We start from the raw sequence: 17,406 nt of genomic DNA, 5'->3' as shown, positions 1-17,406 counted from the left end.
AGCTCAGCAACAATTGTAGGACTAAAGGTTCTCCACACCTGTCTTATAAGAGTGGTCTCTATTTTACCTGCATTTAGCAAAAGTTTTGAAACGGCCAAGCTTGCCCAGTATTTATTTGCAATTGGCACCCATTCATTGTTACTGGTGAACTTATGACATGGAAAATGTTTTTCTTTTTCTTTCCTTTTTAGGTGGATATTATTAAAAATGCTCAGGACACAAGAACAGATTGTTTTAAAGCAAAAAACAAACAAACAAGAAACTCTAGATCGATTTACAGATAGGTAGCCGTGTTGGTCTGCCATAGTCAAAACAAAATAAAAAAAATCCTTCCAGTAGCACCTTAAAGACCAACTAAGTTAGTTCTTGGTATGAGCTTTCGAAGAAGTGTGCATGAGCTGAAGAAGTGTGCATGCACACGAAAGCTCATACCGAGAACTAACTTAGTTGGTCTTTAAGGTGCTACTGGAAGGAATTTTTTTATTTTGTTTTGACTCTAGATCGATGTTGGATTAAATATTACTATGCACCACAACTAGAAACTTAGTGTCCACATTGGAGCCCTATCCTAAAGAATTATATTTGCAAAACAGCTGGATTGGTTCAAGGTACCATAGTACTTGAAATGATTCATTTAACATTAGAAATGATGCACCATGACTTCTTCTACGGCTGAGCATCATGCCAAAAAAGGAATTGTGTAAATGAGTCCTAAGAGATTTAGAATATATAGATATATGTACACGCTACAAGCAGATTTTTTTGCATATTCAACTTCAGCTACTACCCTTCGGCATATGCTAGTTTGCAAAGATGGGCCAATGATATCTTATGCCTGTCTTTTTATTTTATTTCCCCCCCTAAGGTCAATTTGGTTAAGGAAATTCTTGCTTAACAGAGAAAATCCTATCTGCTCTTAATTAAAGTGGTTCCACAGAGTGCTGTGAAGATGCAGTGATGTAGACTGGCTGAATATCTGACTCACAGTGCACTTTCATGTCAGCTGCACTGGACTCTCAAAAGCTATTCCCTTTCATTAAATCCTCGGCTCGGTTGTTTGAACTTATCATGTGTTCCTTTGGAATAGTCTTAAATAATAATAGTAATGATAATAATAATAATGATATCTCTGGATGGGAATGATTCTGCCTGAAAACAAGTCCAGGAAAAAACCTGAAGACAGGACCACATAACTTGTGAACCACCAAGAACACCCCAGCTCACCTGGGTGGCCCAGGCAGAAGACAACCTTCTGCATTTTCTGCTAGCTCAGCACTAGATCACTATGCATGGCTGATACAATCAGCTTGTCTGATCCCTAACTGGGGGGCCTGGTCTAAAAGTCTCATTGGACCCCTGTAAATATCAGAGTAAACAACAATGAGCATGGATGTCCTGTGCTTTACCTAAGGTGCTGCAAAACCCCCACACACCTAGTCAAGACTATGGGTTAGTTTCCCACATTTGGGGTGGTTTACTTAAGGATATTGATTGTGCCCATACTCTCCTTTTGGCCTTTGGTGTCTGAGACGCATATTTTCAGGAGTCGCCATGTGCTTTATAACTCCTTTTTTCTATAATTGTCAAGTTCTTTTAAACCAGATTTTCGTGCTGCATTTTAAATTGGGTAAATGAAAATAACAGTAATAATAATGAGCAAAGACACCTTACATGAGAGGCACTTAAATCAGATGTTTCGGGGCTGCAGCATAATGCCACAAAGAGCAATGAAATAATGAACAGGTATAAGACAGAAGTGAATTCCATTTCTTCATATATATATTTTCTGTAAACCACCAGGGTATTTTGTGTCATAAAAATGTAATTAATAAATAAGAAGCTGCTAATGGCTCACATAACTAACTAATGTGGACATTAAGTACTCTTATAGAGGACCAGAATGAATGGCAATCAGTGCCAATTAGTTTAACAAATGGCAAATGAATGGCCTGTCTTGAAGTTAGGGCAGTTTTGCCAATGATTTCAGATTTTCATCCATCATTTTATGGATCCGTCATTTCTCTCCCTCCCCTCATAGAACAGTAAAAAAAGGGTGACAGCTTCTCTCTACACCAGATTGGTGGTGCTCTAAAAGACCCTGAGTCACAGTATCACAATCAACCTCTGTGGCACAAGTCACAGGAGCTAGAGAGTCATCTCTAGATGTATTTTTGCTCCCACTTACTGGTGTCAAAAACTGTGACCACAATATAGCAAGCCCCTTGAGATGCATGGAAGGGCTTGCACATGCTCAGAAGGCCATTCCAAGCTTCTTCTCCCTAACAGCAGTCCCTCAACAACACAACTGCCATTGAGCTTGCCCTGAGCAAGGACCAGGAGCTTCTGGTGTGACAATGGTGATGGCAGGCAGTAGTACTTATGGCGATGATATCTGTATGTGCAACAACAATAAGACCACATTGCATGGTGCTTTTTAAAAAACTCTGGGGAGCTTCAAAAGCAGGGTGCAGTTAGGGAACAACAGATTAAAAACTTTCTGGGCACAAAAACCCTTATGCAAGGCTGCTGACTCTTCAAATGTACAAAAACAATGAGAAAGCCAGGCGATCCCATGATTAAAGTTATACAACACAAATAAACGTCCATGTTCTTTCTCTCTTAGTTCCTAAGCCATTATTAGTGCATTAATGCTGACCAGAAAATCTCTCCTCCCCTCCCCCCCTGCCACTGTTGAAACCAAGAGATTCTCCCAATTTCAACAGTACATTTTAAAGGGGGGAGGGGGCAACTTACGCCGCCACCACCATGTTGAAACTTAAAATAGTCCCAGAAGGAAAGCAGAAAATCAACTTACCGTATTGAATGATAAGGAGCACCACTATAAACACTAACCAGGAGGCAAAACACTAAACAGGAGGGATAGGAAGGGTAAGAAAAGAGCTTAGGAAAATAAGATAGAAAGCACCCACCTTCCACATAGTTGTCTTCTGAAAGCACATAACAAGGAGGGAGAGAAAAAGGGAAAGAAAAAACATTCATTAAGCAGCATGCAGACTGGAACTTGCCTTTGCATGTGAGCATCATGCAAGGCACCGGACACCACATGCAAGTGATCCATTGCTACTATCCAGAAGGAAGTGGGGCAGGGGAGACCAAAAAGCACAGGGAGGCAGTGTTTCTTCTGTTGAAAGGAAAACCCCACTCCTGCAAGTGGTACAAAAGAAAAGAAAAGTGCAGTATCTCAAGTGAAAGGGGTGATTGTTGTTTGTTTGTTTGTTTGTTTGTTAAATGGATTCATCCACTATGAGTTCCTTAGCTTAGTCAATGATTTCAAAGGGTGCTATGGTGTCCAATGGTTAATTTCTAAAACGAGAAACGAAAAAAGTGCCTGGGATTCAAGTCTGTCTCTGGATTAGAAACCCTTTCCCTCTTAATTCCAGATAAAGTGGGGGAGGGAGGCTGGTTGAGACCACTCAGTGGCCAAGGAAAAGCTGTCTATAAAAGGCCAGAGCCAGGTTTACTTCTACTTCACACATTGCAGGGAAAAGCTCTGGCATTGAAAATGATACACTTGACTGCCTGCTCCTGTGCCTTTTAGAAGAACTGGATGCACAGACGTATGGTTGCAGCAGGTGATGGATTTTGCTCTGCTCTCTCCATGCCAAAGAAAGCTTCACTTAGCCAAATGTGTAGGCCAGGTTTATGAATATGTTAGAGACCCAGAAGAAGGGCCAGTTAAAAATAATAACAAAAAGGAAACCAAAAAAAGTGTCAACGCCTACTTTAAATCAAACTCTCTATACGTACAGCTGCACTACACACTTATTTTGGGTGTTGTACTGGTTTAATGGCTGTCACATTCCCCAGAAGGCTTTCTCTGTTAATAGATCATCTGCACAGGGCAATTGTTTCCAGTGAGTCCTGGGAAATGAGGGTTCAGCCAGTCTGCATCTCTTGTGGAGACATTCCGTGCGAGCTGCTATCATGCTTACAGACTTTCTAAATGCGGAGCTGCCCCTAGAGCAACATAATGCAGGCAGCGGTATCTTCTTCAACGGAGTGAAGCAGGTGGCACTGTGCCTCACAGGAGAAAAATGCCGCGCCAGCCGAAATCACCTCTTTTATTCACATCTGTTAAAAGTAGAGAATCCAAGGCTAGTTCCAAGTTTAAAGCGACTCTCTGCAACATGACCCGACATGGACCTATCTCAGCGGGTTCCCGGACTTGGGTTCATCTGCCAGCGGCAGCAGTTGATATCTACAAGCTACCATTTTAAAATCCCTTCCATGTCCCTGAAGCACAGTTGCTGTAAAGCACTGCGAAGAACTTGTAGACTAGTTTGAAGGGAAAGTGCCAGAGCACCAGCAAATGATCTTAGGTGTCAAGAACTGGTGCTAAGCTTGATGGAATTCCTTCCCTCTTCTGTACTCTGGCCATTCTACACCAGCCTTCCCCAACCTGATAGACTTCAAATTTCAATGAACTACGACTCCTATCACCCATCACCTTTGGCCACGCTAGCTGGGGCTGAAGTAAGTTAAGAGTCAAACAGACACCATCCTGGCCATCCCTGCTTAGATTTTTCACAATTTCCTGTGAAAGTTGCACTCCTTCCAATCCATGCTGAATGCAGCTATGAAAGGCAAAGGCTATTTCTCAAAACTGCAAACTATGTAGAAGCAGTGTCTAGTTCCAGAATAATTCCACCTTGCTTGTTTAAGGTCAAACTGTATAATCCTAGTAAACAGGCTAGGGAAGTCTTAGGAGGTCAGTAGTACAAATGAGTGACAGCAGCATAATTATGTCTACTTACTGTAATGAAACTACTTAATTCTGCATTTCACATTGACAGTGACAATTTCTCTTGAATTCAAAATCAGTAAAATAACTCATTACTGCATATAATTATTGAAAATATGGGGAGGTAACTGGTCTAAATGCAGCTCTCACACAGCTTACCCATGACTATTCTGATTGCAGTAGAACTGCACCAGGTAAAGCGATTTGAAGAGCATCAATCCGGACACTCAATCCTAACCAAACTAGTACATTCCGGAAGTGCATAATCCACATACAGCAGAATTATTTCTTTCCATTCAGAAGCTGTCTTCACTGAATCCATCAAAACTTAATTTTGTCAAATGGAGAACTTGGAAAACAGCAAATATACTCCTGAGGCAGTTTCCTTTATAGAAAAGCACACAAGCAAACTATGCAGTGTGTTGAATAACAGTTGGGGGAGAGGAGCGGGAAGAAGAGTAACTTTCCCATTGCTTGAAAAACGCTGGTTTTGCAGTCCCTGGCAGGCAGCAAATGCAGAAGCTGGAGGAAATCTCTAAGTGTGGTTGGTGAGCTGTGTTTGGCTTGGTGGGTCACATGTTCAGTCCTACACTATAAACATAGGGTTTGAATTGCTGGCACACTGATCTCACCACAATCAAACGAGTATTCTGGTGCTCCACAGATTTGATGTAAGTAGGATGAAAAAATGTACACACTATTCTAGCCTATAAACTCAGTTCACACGTAGCAGTAAGCCAAGCCATGGTTTAGCATGTATGTGCAAACATGTGGGATCCTAGAGAGAAGATGGCATTGGTTTTCCTTCCCAACTCATCTGCCAGCTGCTATGCTGCTGTGAGATACACCACGGTTTGGTTTAGAATGCTGTGACTCGAACTTTTTTTATGTACGCCACAACAGCAGCAAGAATACTTATTGCAAAGTATTGGAAAACACAAGATCTACCCACCCGGGAAGAATGGCAGATGAAGGTGATGGAATACATGGAACTGGCTGAGATGACTGGCAGAATCCAGGACCAAGGAGAAGAGTCGGTGGAAGAAGATTGGAAAAAATTTAAAGTTTATCTTCAAAAATATTGTAAAATTAAGGATTGTTAGAAAGATGTTGGAAAAAGAAAATTATGTGGTTTTGGCAGAAAGGACATAAAGAATTAAGTAAAAATGAATTGGTGAAAGAGAGAATGTAAAATTATAGTATATTAAGAACAAATTATTAAGATAAAAATAAGGTTGGAAGGATTTGCTGAAACAATAATTTGAATTAGAATACAAAAATGGGAGATGTGAGGAGGTCAAAGAAATAAGTAAAGGAAAGAATGCTACGTAAATGTTCGATTTGTTCTATTTTTTTTTTAATTGATTGTATTTTTTCTGTCTTTTTTCTGTCTTTTTTACTTTTCTTTTTTCTTTTTTTTCCTTCTTTTTGTAACCTTTAAAATTTGAATAAATATTATCTATAAAAAAAAAATAGAATGCTGTGACTCATGGTTTATCTTCTCCAGACAAAACACAAGGGATGGGGGGAAGTATGGATAAAAGTAGTGGTTTGTCTGGAGTAAGGCAAACCATATGCCTGGGTTTGGATTAAATGCTAAGCCAAACAATGGCTTAGCCCACAGCTTCACAGAAGCATCAGGTCTGGAGAAGAAGCAAATCAGTTGCAATCTCCTCCATGGGAGCTTGCTTGTTTATATGTTCATGGTTTGGTTTAGTGTCACCTCTGAATGGGTCACTGTGTGAGATGAGAATTAAGGAGCTCCAGCGTTCTGATGTAAGTGGGATGCAGGCTACCCAAATGTACACATTGTTTGCTTGTTTGTTTCATAATGTTTATATACTGCTTGATTATAAACAACAACCACCCTCAGTGTCGTTCGCAAAATGAAGAAAGCAATAGAATTATGGTTAAACAATCAAAACAACTATTGAAAACACTTAAAGAATGAAAACCAGCAATAAATTAAAACACATACAGACCAACAGCATTCTAGGTATCTGGGCAGGTTTGAACCTGTGCTTGGAAACTGGTCAGTGCCTCTGCATTAATTAGACCCTACAAAATAAAGTACTCAACTAGCGCTTAGAAATGCTGCTGGTAGTAGTAGGCCATGGAAAATGGGGAATGAGACAAGCTTCAGGGCTTGGCTTGTTCAGTCAATGCCTATGTAGGAGAAAGGGAGGCAGGGGGCTCTGATTCCCAGTCCTAATTAATCTACAAGAAGGCAAGAATGGAGGTACAAAGCACCTGAAACTTTCACAGATATTATGTGACTTGCCTTGTAATTGCATTATTACCCTATTTATTAACCTCTGTGAGCCCCCTTGAATGCTGAGGTTAATGGAGATGTAGATTTCTTTGTCATTACATAGTGAGGCTTGAAAGTCATAGTGAGGCTTTTTCAGTCCAGCACTCTTATTCATTTGTGCACCTCCTGAGTGGTCAGCACCCACAGTCCGGATGGGTGGGTTGTTTACTGTTATTGTTTGTTATTATGGTATGTATTTCTGTGTTTTTATATTGCAGACTGCCCTGTGATCTTCACATGAAGGGCGGTATTGAAATTTTAACAACAACAACAACCGTATTTAATGACGATGTTATTATTATTTATGTAATTAGCAGTTACCTTGGCAGATCCTTTAGTGCCAATATGCAACCAGGAGCCAATATACAACCAAGCAGCTCATTTGGTTAGAGCACAGTGGTGATAACGCCAAGGTCGCAAGTTTGATCCCTATATGGGACAGCTGCATATTCCTGCATCCCAGTGGGTTGAACTAAATGATCCACAGGATCCCTTTCAACTCTAATGTTCTGTGTTTCTATGAAGGTCCTGCTTGGTGTATTTAAAGTCCTAACCAACCTGAGGCCATAATATTTAAAAGACTGCTTTTCTCCTCTGTGTCCTCAGATGGGGCACTGCTGAGAGTACCATGTGCCCCAGAGGTGTACAAAAAAACCCACAGGATTTTAGCATTGCAACTCCAGCTCCCTGGAATCAATTATCCACTGAGATCAGACAGGTGAATAGCATCATGATCTTTATGAACCTACAGCAGCCATTTTTGTTTAGGAAGGCTTTCCCTGGTGTCCAACCCAACCATCTGTGGAATACCAATTTTATATCTGATGAAATTGTTTCTAGAGTTGGAATGGCTGTTGTTTTTAAGGTTTTCGAGTTCGTTGATGTTTTAAGAGTTTGCTGAAGAATTCAACAAACAGAATCTTATGTTTCTGTGCTTTGTTGCGTTTTTACTGTATACACCACTTCAACAGTTTCATGCTGTGAAGCAATCTATAAAATTTGATTAATAAATGAATATAAAGAAATAAAAGGCAGAGCAAAGGAAGAGAAATCAATATATAAAGAATACAGGAATTTCTGGTGTTTGGAATTACATTAGTTCATCTCCCACTATCTATTGGATCAAAAGAGGCTCCCTGCTCACATTCTAACTTGAAGCCCATCACCTACACTGCAGTAATTATGAACTTAGGAAGCTGCCTTTTGCTAAGTCCCTCCAGGTTGAATGGCAGTGGCTCTCTGGGATTTGAAACCCTTTCCAGTCCTACTTGGAGATGCCAGATGTTGACATTTTGCATGTGAAGCATGCTGCTTTGCCATTGAGACACAGACCCTTACCCTAATTAAAGAAAAAAAAATATGTATAACTTTGCATATTCAGTTCTTGCTCAGCTATACATTAAGCGGAAGCCTTAGGCCCCTCTCCCACTTTTTAAAACTTAAATTTGCTTTAAAGTTGTGACCTGAAGCAGACATGTGTGTGGTGTGCATGGTTAAGGCTGGGCTGTAGAACACCTTTTCTTTTCTGCATGTGGCTACATGGGCAAAGTGATTAGTAAGGCTCCAACACCTGCCATTTCATGTGTGCAGGACATTAGATTGCATGCTTTCAAGGAAAGTAAGGAATGAAAATGATATGGAGAAGAACACGTCTGATGTACAAAAACAATAAGATCACCAAATTAGATAAAGCCTGCGGGGGGGGGGGGAGTAAAAGGCAAAACATCCATCCAGGTGGATTTAGGGCAACGTGAGCAGTGTGGTTGCATCAGGCACACAGTCAAGGAGGGTGCCTTCTGAAAGTTTGGTAAGCACTTGCCTGGCTTACGGAAGAAGGTGTGAGGGGATGGCTCAGTTGGTTAGAGTGTGGTGCTGATAATGCCAAGGTTGCAGGTTCGATCCCTGTATGGGACATCTGCGTATTCCTGCATTGTAGGGGGTTGGACTAGATGATCCTCAGGGTCCCTTCCAATTCTATGATTCTATGACTGGTTCTGATGGAGTCCTAGAGTCCTCCTGCCTCTTTCTAAAGCCAGGCTGGTGCTTACCAGGCATTGGGAAGGAGGTAGAAGAGCTCTAGAGCTCTGCCAGATCCTTGAGCCTCCTCACCAAAGCCTGGCTTAAGCTAGTGCCACAAGGACTGTGAGGCAGCCATCAAATGGCCTTGTACTGTGCGGCATATTACTAAGGTGCACCCCCTGATCCACCTTGGTTTCTATGGAAGAAAGTGTATTTACATAATGTTCTAAATGAACATTATCTTTTGTTTAGAAGCAGCGGGTCACTTAAATATGATCTGCTACAAACAGAATTTTCAAACTGGAAGACGATTGCTAATTCATCGGTGCGTGAAAATTGCAGCAACTGATGCCATAAACGTAAATGTATAATAATAATAATAATAATAATAATAATAATAATAATAATAATACTCCACTCATCTAGCTGGGTTTCCCCAGCCACTCTGAGCAACTTACAGCATATATCAAAGCATAATAAAACATTAAACATTTCCCAAAACAGGGCTACCTTCAGATGTCTTCTAAAAGCTGTATAGTTCTTTATCTCCTTGACATCTGAAGGGAGGGTCTTCCACAGGGAGTGCACCTCTACCGAGAAGGCCCTCTGCCAGGTTCCCTGTAACTTCACTTCTCACAATGAGGGAACCAGCAGAAGACCCTTAGCGCTGGACCTCAGTGTCCGGGCTGAACAATGGGGGTGGAGACGCTCCTTCAGGTATACTGGGCCGAGGCCATTTAGGGCTTTAAAGGTCAGCACCAGCACTTTGAACTGTGCTCAGAAACGCACTGGGAGCCAATGAAGATCCTTTAGGACTGGTGTTATATGGTCATGGTGGCCACTCCCAGTCATCAGTCTAGCTGCCACATTCTGGATTAGTTGTAATTTCCAAGTCACCTTCAAAGGTAGCCCTACGTGGAGGGCATTACAGTAGCCCAAATGGGAGATAACCAGTTCATGTAACACTATGACAAGACAATGTGCAGGCAGGTAGGGTCTCAGCCGGCGTACCATCTGGAGCTGGTAGACAGCTGCCTTGGATACAGAATTGACTTGTGCCTCCATGGACAACTGTGAGTCCAAAATGACTTCCTGGCTGTGCACCAGGTCCTTCAGGGGCATAGTTACCCCTTTCAGGACCAGGGAGTCCCTCACACTTGTCCACCCCGTCCCCCAAAACAGTACTTCAGTCTTGTCAGGATTCAACCTCAATCTGTTAGCCACCATCCATCCTCCAACCGCTTCCAGACATGTACATGGTAGATGGTAGATATCTACATTGTTCCATAAGGCTGCAATCTTATACACACTTACCTGGGAGTAAGCCCTACTGAATTCAGTGGGGCCTACTTCTGAGTAGATCTACATGCAATTACTCTGTCAGTCTCATATAAAACAAGAAACATGCTGGTTTAGTCTCCCTTGGATATAAACAAGTGAAAACAACGGCAAGCCAGTAGGCTGAACAGTGTCCAGAATTGTCCTTGCCAATGTCCATAGTAAAGGGAGATCAATGAACAAGAGAGAAAGAGAGAGAAATTACACTGCCCTTTAAGCTATTTGATGCCTTTGAAGGCAGAACCACAGGAAGTGAAACACAGGTGCGGGACTGATGAGAATTGTTCTGATGGGGCCTTTTCTATCCATCACTGCCACACTGATCAAAAGCCAAGGAAAAACAAATTTTTCAGAGCATCAGTTCACCACGTGCCTCACTCAAGCCAAAAACATGGATAGGGAAGAAGCTACATGGGATGGTAACACTGGCAGCTTCCAGTACTGCCACACAATGTAAAAGAAGATTAGCCATACTCCTTTTCCATACATGGGAAAGGATGTAGAAGCAAGTCAGCGTCTCAACATGGTGTGATCTAAGGAAAATGCAAGATGTAGATAGGCAGGTCCAAGAGTTCTTGCCTTTGCCTAGCAGGTCCTCATTTCACATTTTTCATAGAATCATAGAATCATAGAATCATAGAGTTGGAAGAGACCACAAGGGCCATCGAGTCCAACCCCCTGCCAAGCAGGAAACACCATCAGAGCACTCCTGACATATGGTTGTCAAGCCTCTGCTTAAAGACCTCCAAAGAAGGAGACTCCACCACACTCCTTGGCAGCAAATTCCACTGTCGAACAGCTCTTACTGTCAGGAAGTTCTTCCTAATGTTTAGGTGGAATGTTCTTTCTTGTAGTTTGGAACCATTGCTCCGTGTCCGCTTCTCTGGAGCAGCAGAAAACAACCTTTCTCCCTCCTTTTTGAAAAGCAGTATATCGAAGATGCTAGCTCTTATCTCACAAAAACCTACTGCTTTAAATGAAGCATAATACTCCTCCAGGATGCAAACAGAGCATTACTGTGTTGGTCATTAACGTTCACACTTTGTTACAAAGTTTGTGGAAGCCCTTAAGTGTGAAGAAGGATGCCCTAGTCATCTTAGCTGATAAGGCACCCTTATTCTCTACACATTTCTTAAATCCAGTCATTGCATTATTTGTGACCACATCCACCAACAATCATAACCATAATCATTTATTATTTGTACCCCACCCATCTGATTGGGTTGCCACAGCCACTCTGGGCGGCTTCCAGCATATACAAAAACAAAAAGGCTCATAAAACAAAGCACTGAGATAAAAATTAGATTCATAAATATAGCAACTGCAAACCATACTAGCTGGATTCATAAAGTCTAAGCAGGTGAGAATTATAACTTACTCCGGTAGGGAAACATCCCTCCTGACCTCTGGGTACCTGATGTAGTCACAGGTCGTTGCTCCCTATCCACTACCACCACACACCATGATGCCTTCTCATGCTCAATTCTTGGTGCATGTCTAGAATAGCCCAGAACAAAAGGCTATAAGGCCCTATCTAGCCCAGCATCCTGTTCCCCAACAGTGGCCTATGGGAAGCACATCAACAGGACATGAGAACAGAAGCTCATCTTCAGAAACCAGCTGCCACATCACCTTTTTTGAGATGCAGCCATCAGAACTATGCTCAGTATTCAAAGTATGGTCGCATCGTGGATATGTATAAGGGCATAACAACAGTCACAGATTTATTTTCAAGTCCTTCCTAATGGTCCCAATCATGGAATCATGGAATCAATGGTCCCAATCATGGAATTTGCCTTTTCACAGCTGCCACGTATTAGGTTAAATTTTTAATGGAGCTATTGGTAGAGAAGTCATTGGTTTGTTTTTGTTTTATTATGTATTTTGTATTCTCTTTTTGTATTTTTTCTTTTGTGACCTGCCTTGCAATGAAGGGCAGTATACAGATGAAGGTGGTATATAATATTAATAATAATAATAATGGTGGTGGTGTCTTGGTTGCTCATCACCAGTTCAGACTTCATGTCTATATATACCGTATATATGAATGACAATTTGTTCAGAGATCAGGAGATTATTAAGAAGGCCCAGAAAGCATTGAAGGACTATTTCGAGATAAATATGAACACTACGGTGGAAAAAAGAATTATTTGGGATGCAAGTAAAGCTGTGATGAGGGGGTTCTTGATACAACAGAATGCTGCAAGGAAGAGGACACAAAACAACAGAAAAGATAAGATTTTGGAGAAAATAAAAGAATTAGAGAAGAAGCTAAGATTAAACCCGAAGTCCCTGCCGATTTTGAGAGAAATCAAACTCTATCAAGCACAATATTCTAAACTGATAAATCAGGAAATAGAGTGGAAGATTAAATTAATGAAACAAAAAACTTTTGAATCGGCAAATAAATGTGGGAAACTGCTAGCTTGGCAGTTGAAGAAGAGACAAAAATTGAATACAGTTACAAATTTGGAAATTGAAGGAAGAAACATTCAGAACCCCACAGAGATCAGAAAGTGTTTCCAGAAATACTTCAAAAAATTATACACCCAAGGGCCGCAGAATGAGGTTGAGATTAAACATTTTTTGGAGAAAAATGGACTTAAAAAATTGTCACAAGAAAATAGATCTCTCCTGAACAGTAAAATAACATGTCAAGAAATTGAACAAGCCATTCAAAACATGAAACTGGGCAAATCTCCAGGGCCAGATGGGCTAACCTCCAAGTATTATAAGACTTTAAAAGACCACTTGATACAACCACTGATGGAGGTTAGCAATGAAATTATGGAGGGGAGGAGGGCACCGGAATCGTGGAAGGAAGCTTTCATCACATTGATACCAAAATCGGAAGTTGAAAAGACACAACTTAAGAACTACCGTCCCATCTCCCTTTTAAATGTGGATTACAAAATATTTGCAGATGTCCTGGCAAGTAGACTTAAAAAAGTTTTAAATGAAGTAATTCATAAAGACCAGGCAGGCTTTCTCCCAGGTAGACACATGTTTGCTAATACAAGGAACATTATTGACATTTTGGAACTTTTGCAAACTGATATAAACACAAAAGCAGTGCTAATTTTTATAGATACGGAGAAGGCCTTTGATAATATCTCTTGGAAATTTATGAAGGGAAATTTAAAAGAAATGGGAGTGGGCCGGGGTTTTGAGAATGGGATTGATGCAATATATTCAGAACAAAAGGCTAAATTGATAGTAAACAATGTGGTTACAGAAGAGTTTAAAATTGAAAAAGGAACACGACAAGGCTGCCCGATTTCCCCTTTGTTATTTATATCAGTTCTGGAGGTGCTCTTGAATATGATTAGAGGGGACCGGTTGGTGGAAGGGATTCAGGTCGGAGCGAAACAATATAAACTTAAAGCCTATGCAGATGACCTAGTTCTGACCCTGCAGGAGCCAGAATCTAGTACAAAAAGAGTATTACAACTGATCCAAGATTTTGGTCGGGTGGCGGGATTTAAATTAAACAAACAGAAAACTAAAGTGCTGGGGAAAAATTTGACAGATACAGAGTCAGAACGGTTTCAGAGAGAGACAGAATTAACTGTGGTTAAAAAAGTAAAGTACCTAGGGGTAAACATGACAGCAAAAAATCTGAGTCTATTTAAGGATAATTACGAAAAATGTTGGTTTGAAATTAAGAGAGACTTGGATAGTTGGACAAAATTGAAGCTTTCTTTGTTAGGCCGAATTGCTGCTGTTAAGATGAATGTATTGCCAAAGATGTTGTTTTTGTTTCAAACATTGCAGATTGTGGACAAGACAGAGTGCTTCCGGAAGTGGCAGAGAGATATATCTAAATTTGTCTGGCAGGGCAAAAAGCCCAGAATTAAGTTTAAGATACTAACTGATGCGAAAGAAAGAGGGGGCTTTGCCCTGCCGGACTTAAAGTTGTACTATGAAGCCGCAGCTTTTTGCTGGCTAAAAGACTGGCTACTTCTTGAAGACACTGACGTATTGGATTTGGAAGGGTTTAACAATGCTTTTGGTTGGCATGCATACCTATGGTACGATAAGGTTAAGATCAATAAGGTCTTCAAGAACCATATTGTCAGGAAAGCAGTTTTTAATGTCTGGACAAAATACAAAGACTTATTGGAAAACAAAACTCCGAGGTGGCTTTCACCTCTGGAAGCTAAGGCCCGAAAAAGACCCAATATGGAGGCCAAATGGCCAAAATATTGGGAAATATTAGAAAAAGAAGGAGACAATTGGAAATTGCAGAGTTTGGAGAAAATGAAGGATAAAGTGCGAGACTGGTTACATTACGCTCAGATTAAAGAAGTTTTTAAAAATGACAAAAAAGCAGGGTTCCAGGTGGAGAAATCGAAGTTGGAAACAGAATTGTTAGAACCAAAAAGTAAGGTACTATCAAGAATGTATAACTTGCTGTTGAAATGGAATACACAAGACGAAATGGTTAAATCGGTTATGATAAAGTGGGCTCAGGATATTGGGCATAATATCTTGTTTGAGGACTGGGAAAGGTTGTGAACCACAGGGCTGAACTTCACTGCATGTAATGCTTTGAAGGAAAATGTAATGAAAATGATATATAGATGGTACATGACCCCAGTTAAACTTGCCAAAATATACCATTTGTCTGATAATAAATGTTGGAAATGTAAAGAACATGAAGGAACATTCTTTCACCTCTGGTGGACTTGCCCTAGAGTGAAGGCCTTCTGGGAAATGATATATAATGAGTTGAAAAAGGTATTTAAGTATACCTTCACTAAGAAACCAGAGGCCTTCCTTCTGGGCATTGTCGGCCAGAAGGTGTTAAAGAAGGACCGAACATTTTTTATGTATGCAACAACGGCAGCAAGGATACTCATCGCTAAGGGCTGGAAAACTCAAGATCTACCCACACTGGAAGAGTGGCAGATGCAGCTGATGGACTATATGCAACTGGCCGAGATGACTGGTAGAATTTGAGACCTGGGAGAAGAGAGGGTTGAAGAAGACTGGAAGAAATTCAAGATTTATTTACAAAAGTATTGTAATTTGGCAGATGACTAAGAAGGATGCTAGATCATAAATAACTGCCTACCATTGAATTAGACTTGAATTTGACGATAAGTGAGATTGAGGAAAATAAAAAATTTATGGAGAATTATTAGATTAAATTAATTGAACAAGATTTAAGAATGTAAACAAGATGATAAATTGCTGAAAAAAGGTTATAATGATGTAAGTGGGAGCGGGAGACGTGAGGGAGTCCAAAGAAGTTTTGAAAAAACGTGTTATGATCCATGTTATATTGTTTATCATTTTTGCATTTTGTATTTATTTAAAAAATTTCAATAAATATTTATAAAAATAAAAAAAATATATATATACCATATATATACGGTGCGCACAGACCCCTCTCGCTCTCCAGGCTTCGCGGACCTCTCCGCAAGCAGCGGGAGCCAGTCCTGGGCTCCCACGGCTTGCAGAGAGCTGCCTGTTTGGGGACTGGGGTCGGGGGAAGCTCAGGCCTCCCCCGCCCCAGCCCCGCGCCTGGGGGGGGGAAATAATTTTTTCCCCTTTATTTCCCCCCCAAAAAACTAGGTGCGCCTTATGGGACGGTGCGTCCTATAGGACGAAAAATACGGTATATAAAGTTGCAATCCCCGTCTCCAAAATGTGATTCATTTAACAGTTACTTATCTTGAATCACAATTGCCATTTTGATGTCCGTTCTCCTGGTTTAGGGAGATAAGAGCATAAGGAGAGCCTGACGGATCAGGCAAATGGACCATCTGGCCCAGCATGCTGTTCTCACAGTGGCCTAGAAGATGCCTTTAGGAAATCAGAAATCAGAAGGTGAGCTCAAGAGCACTCATCATCCTGCAGTTTCCAGGAACTGGAACTTCTTTGTGTGCCTCCTCCATGAGAGGCCCATAGGGTGGCAACACAAAAATGGGCCTTTTCTGCAGTGGCTCCCCATTTCTGGAACGCTCTTCCCAGGAAAGGTTCAGCTGCCGGTTTCCTTATACACCTTTAGGCACCAGGCAAAAACGCCCTTCTTTAACCAGGCCTCTGGCTGATTGACTGATTCAGTGCCCTTTTGAATGTGTTTAGGGAGGGGGGATTATTACTTTGTTTCTGTTCCTATTTCTATTAAGTATTTTGTATTTCTTTATATTGTGATTTTATGTTGTGAACCACCCTGAGATCTACGGGTAGAGGGTGGTGGACAAATTTAATAAATAATAATAATAATTACTGCCTCCAACTGTGGAGGCCGAGAACAGCCATCATGGCAAGTAGCCTTGTGCTATATGAATTTGTTAACTTCTCTTTTAAACCCATCCACTGCTTCCTGTGGGAGTGAGTTCCATAGTTTAACTATCTGATACAATATACAGTCATACCTTGGGTTACAGACGCCTCAGGTTGTGTGTTTTCAGGTTGCGCACTGTGCTGAACCCAGAATTACAGGAACAGGTTTTGGCGTTTGCGCATGAGCGGAAGCACTAAATCGCACTTTGCGCATGCATAGAAGCGACAAATCGCGACCCATGCATGCACAAACGCGGTGCTGTGAGTTGCGAATGCTGTGGGTTGCGAACATGCCTCCCACACAGATCACGTTCACAACCTGTGTGTCCACTGTAAACTTTGCCAAATAAAATACATAACTATGACTGCACTGTAAATATCTACTCAAGATGAAGAGACGGAATCACTGGAGATGGCAACATAATGCACAAGCATGCTAATATTTTAAGGAGGTATCCCCTGAAAGGCAAACACGCTAATGGCGGTGATATAAATAAAGCCTTTTCCTGAGATGGCTTTTGCCAACAGGATATAAACTACAGAGCCTTTTTGGGCTGTCTGCACACAACAGAGGAAAGCTGGTGAGCAACAAAACATCTTCCCACTATTTTCTCCTTTTAGTGATGTGCCTTGCATGTAGCGGGGCTTCATACATCTTCTGTCGATGTGATGGGGCTTTGCC

General features: G+C 41.1%; 1 protein-coding gene across 29 annotated transcripts in view; it reads right to left on the bottom strand.

Annotated features, from left to right (window-relative positions):
- Positions 1–17,406, bottom strand: part of NRXN1 (neurexin 1) — a 1,023,765-nt gene that overhangs the window by 898,390 nt on the left and 107,969 nt on the right. For 18 of the 29 annotated variants that reach the window (XM_079968418.1, XM_079968429.1, XM_079968424.1 and 15 more), the window contains exon 3: positions 2,931–2,948. The exons of the other annotated variants lie outside the window; for them this stretch is intronic. In XM_079968418.1, coding sequence (XP_079824544.1) covers positions 2,931–2,948 — 18 coding nt within the window. The remainder of the gene's footprint in view (positions 1–2,930; positions 2,949–17,406) is intronic. 29 annotated transcript variants of the gene reach the window in all.

This window comes from Podarcis cretensis (genome assembly GCF_951804945.1).
Source record: "Podarcis cretensis genome assembly, chromosome: 3".
Classification (NCBI taxonomy): Eukaryota; Metazoa; Chordata; class Lepidosauria; order Squamata; family Lacertidae; genus Podarcis; species Podarcis cretensis.
The sequence above is the reverse complement of the archived record's forward strand: the minus strand, read 5'-3'. Positions and strand labels throughout refer to the sequence as shown.